The sequence below is a fragment of the Mauremys mutica genome, chromosome 24, assembly GCF_020497125.1.
Source record: "Mauremys mutica isolate MM-2020 ecotype Southern chromosome 24, ASM2049712v1, whole genome shotgun sequence".
In the NCBI taxonomy this organism is placed as follows: Eukaryota; Metazoa; Chordata; order Testudines; family Geoemydidae; genus Mauremys; species Mauremys mutica.
Window position 1 is genome coordinate 16,586,574 of NC_059095.1, and position 11,298 is coordinate 16,597,871.

The window sequence follows — 11,298 nt, forward strand, 5'->3', positions numbered from 1 at the left end:
TCACCACTCACACGTTATATAGAGTCATGTGCTGGACAGTTGGAAGTCCAGGACTGCACCTATCAATATGCAAAGGAGATTCTACAGCAGGTAACTGATGGGAGCACTGGGTTCACACTCCTTTCATAAAGGTGAATTGGGTGATAGGTGACAATATTCATAGAATATCAGGGTTGGAAGGGAACTCCAGAGGTCATCTAGTCCAACCCCCTGCTCAAAGCAGGACCAATCCCCAGATTTTTGCCCCAGATCCCTAAATGGCCCCCTCAATGGCCCCCTCTCAAACCACTGAGCTATCCCTCCCCCCATATTGTAACAGGGAGAGTCAATAGTAATTATATATCTTGAAAGGATCATAAACAAAACATCCCAGGGGACTAGGGAGGTCAGAAAACAATAGCTAGTTGTGTTTTGCAAATGTGTTAACTTTCAAAGAACAACTAGAATTATTTACCAATGCCGGGGAAAAGGGCATATACCGTATTGTCCCGAGTATAGGCCGCACTTTTCCCCCCTAATTTAAGTCTTTAAACTAGGGGTGCGGCCTATAAGCGGGATCTTGTAAAAAAAAACCCAGTAAAAAGACTTTAAATCCCAGCCGCCGCGGGAAGCCCAGAGCCCTCTGATTCCCCGCCGCGGCTGGGATTTAAAGAGCTCTGGGCTCCCCGCCGCGGCGGGCAGCCCAGAGCTCTCTGATTCCCCGCCGCGGCTGGGATTGAAAGAGCTCTGGGCTCCCCGCCGCAGCGGGCAGCCCAGAGCTCTCTGATTCCCCGCCGCGGCTGGGATTTAAAGGGCTCTGGGCTCCCCACCGTGGCAGGCAGCCCAGAGCGCTCTGATTCCCCGCCGCGGCTGGGATTTAAAGAGCTCTGGGCTCCCCGCCGCGGCGGGCAGCCTAGAGCCCTCTGAGTCCCGGCCGCGGCTGGGATTTAAAGAGCTCTGGGCTCCCCGCCGCGGCGGGCAGCCCGGAGCCCTCTGATTCCCCGCCGCGGCTGGGATTTAAAGAGCTCTGGGCTCCCCGCCGCAGCGGGCAGCCCGGAGCCCTCTGATTCCCCGCCGCGGCTGGGATTTAAAGGGCTCTGGGCTCCCCGCCCCGGCGGGCAGCCCGGAGCCATCTGATTCCCCGCCGCGGCTGGGATTTAAAGGGCTCTGGGCTCCCCGCCGCAGCGGGCAGCCTAGAGCCCTCTGATTCCCCGCTGCAGCTGGGATTTAAAGGGCTCTGGGCTCCCCCCCGCGGTGGGCAGCCCGGAGCCCTCTGATTCCCCGCCGCGGCTGGGATTGAAAGGGCTCTGGGCTCCCCGCCGCGGCGGGCAGCCCGGAGCCCTCTGAGTCCCGGCCGCGGCTGGGATTGAAAGGGCTCTGGGCTCCCCGCCACAGCGGGCAGCCTAGAGCCCTCTGAGTCCCGGCCGCGGCTGGGATTTAAAGGGCTCTGGGCTCCCCGCCGCGGCGGGCAGCCCGGAGCCCTCTGAGTCCCCGCCGCGGCTGGGATTTAAAGAGCTCTGGGCTCCCCCCCGCGGTGGACAGCCCGGAGCCCTCTGATTCCCCGCCGTGGCTGGGATTGAAAGGGCTCTGGGCTCCCCGCCGCGGCGGGCAGCCCGGAGCCCTCTGATTCCCCGCCGCGGCTGGGATTGAAAGGGCTCTGGGCTCCCCGCCGCGGCGGGCAGCCCGGAGCCCTCTGATTCCCTGCCGCGGCTGGGATTGAAAGGGCTCTGGGCTCCCCGCCGCGGCGGGCAGCCCGGAGCCCTCTGATTCCCCGCCGCGGCTGGGATTGAAAGGGCTCTGGGCTCCCCGCCGCGGCGGGCAGCCCGGAGCCCTCTGATTCCCCGCCGCGGCTGGGATTGAAAGGGCTCTGGGCTCCCCGCCGCGGCGGGCAGCCCGGAGCCCTCTGATTCCCCGCCGCGGCTGGGATTTAAAGAGCTCTGGGCTCCCCGCCGCAGCGGGCCGCCTGGAGCCCTCTGAGTCCCGGCCGCGGCTGGGATTTTCTTTAAGTTAAAAAAAGTTAAAAATTTAATTTTTTTAAAATAGCACCAAACTTTAAGGGTGCGGCTTATAATCAGGAGCGGCCTATACTCGGAACAATACGGTAAGACATTCGGACTCACCCCTGTGGCGCCATCTGCTGGTGACTTCTGGGAATTAGCTCGGTCCAGCCCCGGAGCGCCCTTTGCAGGCCGGTGATCCGCCTGGCCCCTGGCCCCTGTGTCCCTCCCTGGATCCGGTGCCCTTTTACCTGGGGTGCTGCCCCCTGGCAGTAACCCCTCAGTCTTAGGGTGTCCCCTCCCCAGGGAACCCCCACCCACTATTCCCACTTCGCCTCAGTATAAGGCTACCAGTCATCATCTAGCCCCACGCCCTGGGGCAGGCTGCAGTATCAGCCACTCATCACTGGCAAGAAGGGTTTGGAGCTGCTGCCTTGGCCTACCCCTGGGCTGCCCTCTGCAACCCCCAGCACCAATTGGCCTGTGCTAGGCTGCAGTCTTTCCAGGCTGGAGCTCCTCAGCCTGTCCCCAGCCCTGCTCCACTCAGGTACTCTGCCTCTAGCTCCCTGCAGCCAGGCCCATCTCCCTCTGAATGCAGAGAGAGAGAGAGAGAGAGAGTTCTTCTGGGCCTTTGGCTCACAGCCTTTTATAGGGACCAGCGGGGCCTGACTGGGGTGTGACCCAGCTGCAGCCACTTTCCAATCAGCCCATCTTAGCAGCTCCCAGGCACAGGGCTGTTTTAAGCCCTTCAGGGCAGGAGCAGGGTAATCTCCCCTTAGGCTTAGGGGGGGATCCTTTAGCAGTGGGTGGGCTTCCGTCCACCCACTTCCCGGAACCCAATAGGTACAGGGCATTTCCAACTAGAGGGGCCAAGTTTGAAAGGCGATCAGATGAGATGATACAAAAGTAAATAGTCTAGTGACAACACTGGACAAGTGGTCCCTGTGTGTTGCTGACCAGTTGAGTCACTTAAAACTGAAAAGGCAAAGAAAACCTATGGAAACAACGTGACTTGAATATGCCAAAATATCTTTATTTTGTATCCGGCAAGAAAAACTTAAGTGAGGACAGATGCAAATGCAACAAAAAACAATAAATGCAGGCAGCTGGATGACACTGCCATGATAATCAGTAAGAAAAAAAAAAAACTTTAAATGAGTTTTTATTTAAAATAGTTAACTAATTGCTTAGCCCTTCACCCACTGTAACAAACAGATGATAAATGGATGAAATGTTGACACAAGTTTACATCCTTAAAGTTTAGAAAGAGGCCTGGAAAGTTTTTAAATCTTTTGCCTTCCTTAAAACTCTGAATTGGACAGGAGCTGAAGGAATGTACAATATCATCCTCTTTCTCAAAGTATTTAAAGTATGTATATCTGCTTGGGATTTATCTCCTTCTTTAGAGATCTGCAGATATTGAGCTGCCTGCAGAATTAATTTCACTGTAGAGAACGAATGGATATAGAGCTTTTAAGAACATTTTGGTTCAAGGCCATGGAATGACTTCAGCATAGTTTAAATACTTTTGCAACTTCAGCTTTCTTATTCTGTAGCCATCACATTCAATAGTTGAGCAGAGCTTTCTGTTTAGAGCACTTTGAAAAATCTGCTCTCAAAATCCACCTGTGTAGTCAGGTTGTTTTGAAAATGACTATGTCTCATTAGGGCCAAATGATAGTGCAGGGGTCAGCAACCTTTCAGAAGTGGTGTGCCGAGTCCTCATTTATTCACTCTAATTTAAGGTTCCACGTGCCAGTAATACATTAACATTTTTAGAAGGTCTCTTCCTATAAGTCTGTAATATATAACTAAACTACTGTTGTATGTAAAGCAAATAAGGTTTTAAAAATGTTTAAGCAGCTTCATTTAAAATTAAATTAAAACGCAGAGCCCCCCAAACTGGCGGCCAGGACCGGAGCAGTGTGAGTGCCACTGAAAATCAGCGTGCCATAGGTTGCCTACCTCTGGTATAGTGATAGCTTTAATACACTAGCCACAAAGACAGAGCCTTAAGAACTTTACCAGTGTATGAGATCAGTGCCAATAAAGGCAGACACAGCACACAACTAAATGTAGTTTTATCTTTCCCATTAGGGTTTCACAGGCCACAAATAGAATCATAGAATAACAGGGTTGGAAGGCACCTCAGGAGGTCATCTAGTCCAACCAGTCCAACCCCCTGCTCAAAGCAGGACCGATCCCCAACTAGATCACCCAAGCCAGTGCTCTGTCAAGCCTGACCTTAAAAACCTGTAAGGACAGAGATTCCACCACCTCCCTAGGTAACCCATTCCAGTGCTTCAAATCCATTTTGTCCAATTGCCTGACTGTTACAGTTTTAAGAAGATTAATTTGAGCTCCCTTGGTCCTACATTTTTTCTTGCACCCTAATTGTACAATAGTAACAAGTAAACATACATATGCTAATTAGGGTTATAGTCTCATTTTGCTGTGGAGGGAGTTACGCATCCCAAACTCTGACAACTAGAAGAGGCAAGGAGTGTAATGAGATAGTGGTTGAAGCTTCAAAAGGCTGACTGTCCCACCATATCTTGTATCCTTTGCACCAGGGTCATGACAAGAGCACTTGCAGCTTAAACAAAGAGAAGTATTATTGCTTTGGACACATATTTGAGTCAGTTGTCTTTCTTGCCATTGCACACAGTTGGGTCCTTTCTGACACCTTCTTCTCCACTGGGAAAGAGAGACACCTTGTAAGAGAGCAAGATGTTCTTTTTCTGTTAAGTGCAAATATCTGCATCTGAATCTGACAAACTACAAAGGAATTCCTAACTCTATATAGGCAGATGCAAAATTTTATACATCTAATTTTAGATGAAAAATACACTGGGATATTCTTATTGCACTGAAGATTGATTGTTTACATTGAAGGGACACCACATAGACTGGGCCAGACCTGCATAATGTACATGTTCACAAGAAGTTGCACATTTACTTTAGACTTGTAAAGAGATAAATAATCCCTTATGTTTACATAGCACCTATAATCCCAAATCACCAAGTGCTTTTATAAACTCTTCAAAGAGAGGTCACTCCACCCACTACAAAAATACCATTCTCACTGTATGTAACTATCCATCCTGTCACCAGCACTGTTCCCACACATCTGATGAAGAAGTTAAGAATTATTTATTTACTGTAAATGGCAGAGATTATATGGAGGCAGAATGTATTTACCTGAGTTAGTATTTGGCAAGAACATAATTGCCAAAACCCTGTTTTGCAAAAAATGCAAAGGAATCTTTAGTAACCAAAAATAGTCAAGGATTTTAGATTGATAAAAATACAGGAAATTCACTCTGGGGTATAAATATGTTGCATATGTTTATAAGAGTTTCTCAAAAAGGAATTTTAAGAGATTTTCTTTTACTCCTATTTGAAGTCGAATAACCATTCTCACATTTTGTTTCCCGCTGAAGAATTCTGAACAATGAACGTCCCATATAAAAGCAGGTCTTTATGATAGATATAAGAAAGTACTTAGCCAGCTACAGGGAATTGCATATAGAGCTGCTGTCAGTCAGAGAGTTTAAACAAGATGAATTTGGAAAAGAAATCTGGTTAGACCACAGAGAAAATCTACATGTTCCAGACAAAGGCAGAGAGGTTACAGCTGGCCACTTTGTGCAGCAGCAAAGTTTCCATGCAGTGACTGGTGCCAATCTTAAAGCCGTAAGAGGCAGAATTTTAAAAAGCTTAAAATAGATTAATTTTTCTACCAAGTTTTAAATGCAAGTCAGAGTGATCAAGTCAGAAACCAACCCTTCTACCCAGAAACTTAACTTTATGCATAATATTCCTTAAAATCCCACCACCAACTGTAGTGGCTACACCTCTTACTAATGAATGTGATATTTTCCCATTAATTCCTCCACTAATTTTAAAACAGACAAGACAATCTGGAAAGAAGGTGAATTTCAGAAAATGGATTCCCTCCATTTACATTGTGAATCTGCCTCAAACCCATACCCTAGTTTCCGTCTTTCTGTGCTAACTCCACAGAGCAAAAGAAAAGATTTGGATTAATCTTAACTAACAAATCTAATCTCAAAAACAAAACATCAGGTTAGGAATTCAACATAGAACTAAAACCAATGCAGCCAAACTTCCCAGAAAAGATCCTGCTCTAATCAGTCACTGTCTATGGCTCTGATATGCAGCAGACCTGGATGAGGAGCAGCACTTAGGCCAACAGAAGCTGAAAGTCGATGGAGATACATTTGGCCACCAGTGCTGGAAGATCTACTAGGCATACAGCATTTGACTTAAGTTTCCTTAACATGAAGTGTTTTGTGTCACAGAGGAAAGTAAATACTGAAGGACAGGATGAATGAAAATATCCCCATGATAAAGGAACAGTGGAAAACCCATAAGTTTCCATTTCAACAAGGGTTAGTATCCACTCAAGTAGCCACTTTCCTGAGTCCTCAATGAAGGAGGTAGCCTTTTCTATACTTGCAAGAACTGCGGGGGTGGGGGACAGACTCCCATCTGAACCCAGTTCTTTCAGGACAAGATTAAAAACAGAAGGAAGTTTGAAAATCAGAACTGGAGTATTTGTAATAAACATCACGTTCCACACTCAGTTCACACTGTCGTCCCAACCTGGCTCGTATCCAATTCCTGATCTTCCAGGTCATCTTCACTGAGAGAGAAGTCTTTGTTCTTTGATATCTGGTTGGTGATGCAGTTTGACTCCTGGAACTCATCATGAACTGGAGAACTGGAATCACTTTGGGTCACTGGAAAGGTACTTAACTGTTCCCCTTCTGCCATGTAAGAAAGAAGACTGTCCAGGATGGGTCGGTTTCTGCAGATTTTAGTCAGAAGATGACTCCTGTGCTTCAGCTGTACAATTAAGTCATCTTTTTTCTGGATGACATTCAACAGCTTCTGAATTGTCTCCTCAGATGAGAGCAGCTTCTGCTGCAGAGCAGTAATTTCTCTTAGAAGAAAACAAGAAAAACAGTCTCAAAACAAGGCTACTAAAACGTAGCCATGCACACAACTACTGTTCCTCACTTATTTGCCCTCATCCTATAAAGACCTAAAGGGTTTTTCAGTTTAAAAAAAGAGGTTATATAAAATGTTGAAGAAATGATCCCCATATCATTTCAAGCTTCCTAAATCACTCTCATGTCCCTCTCTTTGGGTCTGCCGTTTATGTAGTTCTAACAGCACTGGCAGTGCAAATAGTGATACTAACACTTTCCATTATAAGACCTTGTTTCTTATAGTTTTGTCAAACGTTAACCTTTCTGGCTGAAATTTTCCATGCTGGGTGTCTGCCTCTTGGACTGAATTTTTATGAAAGTTCCAACTAAAACAGTTCAGCCATTCTAGATAATGAGTTTACGGAAAAATACATTGTTTTGCCCATGTTAAAATTTTCTTACAACCATTTCTTTGATAAGCCCTGTAACAGGAATATGAAATTTGGCAAGGGAGATCAACTGATGTCAGGGAGGCGTGTTTTGCTGTAACTGTAAAAATTTGCCTACATATGGGCAAGTTAAAAGCCAGTGAAAACTGTAGTTTGCACATTTTCAATAGAGGTGTGTTAGAAGCTGGCAGCTAAATTCTCCACAGACTATCTGCACTGAGTATGTGCCATCTCCATACAGCTCCTACATGCCGACTGGACTCCACATGTCCCGTCATGGTATTGTGACTGAGCAGAACTTTTCCCATCCTTGCACCTCTCTTGTAGCACCAATATGGAGACACTTGCTCCTTTTGCTTTCAACTGCTAGCATCAAGGGAGCAAGGAGGTGGCAGAAGCAGCCTTACTCACCCCATTGTATCCGAGGAACAGAGGAAGGACACAGGCTGGAAGCAGAAGGGAACAGGGAAGTAAGTGGATGTGCATGTAAAACTGGGAGGAGAACAGAAGATGGGAACAGAAGGGTGTGTAATCACTAGAATATACTCTCCTCTGGAACCTAGAACTGAACCCAGGATTCCAGAGTCTCAATATTCCCCTGCTGGAATACTGGGATCCAGCAGATATTACCAATCCCACTAGTAAAATGGGTCTCTCTTCCATGGGCGGCGAGTTCCATACCCACGTGGTGCCCAGGCACCAGCAATATTCAGAGCCCAGGGACCCAGCTCCACCAATGTTTGGGGCCGGGTCTCCCCCCCAGCCCTCCCCCCGTGCCTTCCCGAGTGTCCCCTGACCCCCCCTTGCTGGTCCTGTGCACATCCCCAGGCCCCGGAGGGAGCAGAGCGTCCCTGCCTCTTCCGTGCAGCTCCATGCTGCCTCCCTGTAGCAGCCTAGTGCCCCCCATCCACTACTGCCAGGGCAGACTGACTCCGAGCCTGCCCTTCCCCCTCAGACCCTTCCCTTTTCCAGCGGGACTCTCCACAAGCCAGCCCCCCACACACACCGCCCACAGTCACCACTCCTGCCCCATGCTGGGCAAGGAGGCAGCACCATCCCCATCCCCAGTGAGGCTAAAGTCAGAGGCAACAGCAGGGGAGGAGGTGCACGCAGCACCCCCGGCACCCACCACGGGGGAGGCGAGGGAGATTCCTGGACCTGAGAGGGGCCACATGCAGTGACAGTGGTGGGGGTGAGTGTGCTGCTAGGGGGGGGGCGGGAAAGGGGGGCTCCTCCCCCAGAGCTCGCTGCTGCCGGCAGGGAAAGGGCTGGGGAGAGTCCTCCTCTCTGGCCCCTGTCCTGGAGCAGCCTGCCTGCACCCCAAACTCATCCCCAGCCCTGCCCCACTCGAGCCCACACTCCCAGCCAGAGCTTTCACACCCTCCACTCGAGCCCCTCCAGCATGCCAAACCTTATCCCCAGTCCCAGCCAGAGCCCTCATCCCCCCCACACCCCAACCCTCTGCCCCAGCCCTGAGCCCCCTCCAACACCACAAACCCCTCATCTCCCGCCCCATACAGAGCCCTCACACCCCCCTGCACCCCCACCCTATGCCCTAGCCCTGAGCCCCTCCCACATCCCAAACACCTTATCCCCAGTTCAGACAGAGCCCTCATTCCACCGCACCCTAACCCTCTGCCCCAGCCCTGAGCCCCCTCCTGCATCATGAACCCTCATCCCCACCCCACAGCCCACCCCTCTGCCATAGCCCTGAGCCCACTCCCACACCCCAAACCTCTCATCCCCACCCCTGCACCCCTCCCATCATAGAATCATAGAATCTCAGGGTTGGAAGGGATGGGGGAGGGACAGCTCAGTGGTTTGAGATTGGCCTGCTAAACCCAGGGTTGTGAGTTCAATCCTTGAGGGGGCCACTTAGAGATCTGGGGCAAAAATTGGTCCTGCTAGTGAAGACAGGGGGCTGGACTCCCTTCCAGTTCTAGGAGATCGGAGATTTTATTGTATATAATTGGAGATATACCAAAGGTCATCTAGTCCAACCCCCTGCTCAAAGCAGGACCAAACCCAACTAAATCATCCCAGCCAGGGCTTTGTCAAGCCTGACCTTAAAAACCTCTAAGGAAGGAGATTCCACCACCTCCCTAGGTAACCCATTCCAGTTCTTCACCACCCTCCTAGTGCTTCACCATCCCCAAACTCCCTCCCAGCACCTGCACCCCAGACCTCCTCCCCCACCCAAACTCCCTCCCAGAGCCTTGGGCAGGTGGGGGGTGGAGTTTGGGCAGGGGTGGGTTCTGGGCACCACCAAAATTTCTACAAACCCGCCACCTCTTCCCCTCTAATCGGTCCACATACAGGATACCAGCCTACTAATGTGACCAGATGTTCAGTGAACTCAGGCGGTAGAAGTCTGCAGTTTGATCTAAAGGTCCTGACCCTGCTAGTGACACATTTGATGGTGAATATAGTTCACATGAAGGTATTTCTATTGTTTCAGTTTGCTTTTAAAAACTTTAAGAACACACATTCAAAGAACACCAAAGTTTCAAAGTAAAGCATTGAATAGTTAGGAAATACCAGAATTAAGGAATACATGATCAAATACTTTTTTCCTCAGAAGCCTTGTCTTAGCATGCAGGATGAGCCATGCTCAGGAAATCACCATCATGCATGCATACAAGGGGACTGAATTAGAATTGCACAAGCAACCTTAGATTTGGTATTTCCTAACTTGACTTAACAACCTTTACTACAAAACAACATGGGCATAATTTTTCCCTAATACTGTTCTCAGAAATGGCATGACTGTTTTAAATGAAACTTTCCAAAACAAATTCAGCCTGAGACAGAGACCTGGTATGGAAAACTTCACCATGACTGGTTATAGTTTGGCAAAGTAACAAACAACTGAAAACAGAGTCCTCTAATGAGAAGTTAAACAACCTGAACCTAACGAGCTCTGTCAGCTATCGTACACTACATCAGTCATAGTCATGTTCTGATGAGGGAGAGGCAAGACTGCTTTTGTCAAGATTAGAAGTGAGCAATCCAGTGACATCCTTTCCATCAGCCAAGCACACCTGACCGCCGGTCCCGCCCTGCGCTTGTCTACACGTGGCCATGCTCATTTGCCCGCACGTGTTGTCTCGGCTCAACTCCTCCTGCTCCCGCAGGGAAGCGGGGCTCGCGGAAGGAGCGTGTCCCCGCGCGCAGCCGGAACGGCGCGAGCGAAGGCTGCACAGCGGCTGCTAGGGCCAGTTGGCATTTCCCTGCCGCCCTTCCGAACTCCGGGCCGGGCTCACAGCGGGGCCGCCCCGCCCCGCCCCACTGACCGGCCCAGCCGAGGCCCCAGGCCCGGGCCCGGGCCCGCAGCGGGACGTCGGTCTGTCGGCCCAGGACGGCTCGGCCTTACCCCGGCCTAGACGCTCCGCACCCAGGGGCGGGGCCGAGCGGCAGCCACGCGAGCCGGGGCCGGGCCGGGCCGCGCGGAGCCGCTTCCCCCGGCGCTACCTGTCCTTGGCAGCCCCCAGCTCCCGCAGCGCCGCGCGCAGCTCGCCGTCCTTGCGGATGAGACTCTCCGCCTGGCCGCGCACCGTGCGCTCGGCCGCGCCCAGCCGCCGCTCCAGCTCCGCCACGCGCCCGTGCAGCGCCGCCAGGTGCGCGTTGGCCTCGCGGATCTGCACGGCCGGCGGCGCCGCCATATCGGCCGGGCCCGGCCAGTCCCTCCGCAGCTGCGGGCTCCCGCCCCGCCGGCCAAGGAGCGGGGGCGGGGCGTGGAAAGCCCCGCCCCCGCCAGCCCGCTCCGTCCCTGGCCTGCATCAATGACCGGGGGGACCCGGGCTTTGGGCAGAGGGGTCCTTTGGGGGTAGGGGGATGCTCCTCCCTGACACGGGAGCCCTTTGGGGCAGAACAACAGGGCCACGGGCGAGGGGTGCCCCCTCCCAGCAGAGAGTC

General features: G+C 51.2%; 1 protein-coding gene across 1 annotated transcript; it reads right to left on the bottom strand.

Moving 5' to 3' along the window:
- Positions 1–2,988: 2,988 nt before the first annotated feature.
- Positions 2,989–11,086, bottom strand: VMAC (vimentin type intermediate filament associated coiled-coil protein). Its single transcript, XM_044999079.1, has 2 exons — positions 10,855–11,086; positions 2,989–6,945 (listed from the first exon to the last, which is right to left on the bottom strand). Exons 1-2 carry the CDS (start codon positions 11,043–11,045, stop codon positions 6,588–6,590), a joined length of 549 nt encoding a protein of 182 aa, XP_044855014.1. The 5' UTR covers positions 11,046–11,086; the 3' UTR covers positions 2,989–6,587.
- Between the last annotated feature and the right edge of the window lie 212 nt (positions 11,087–11,298).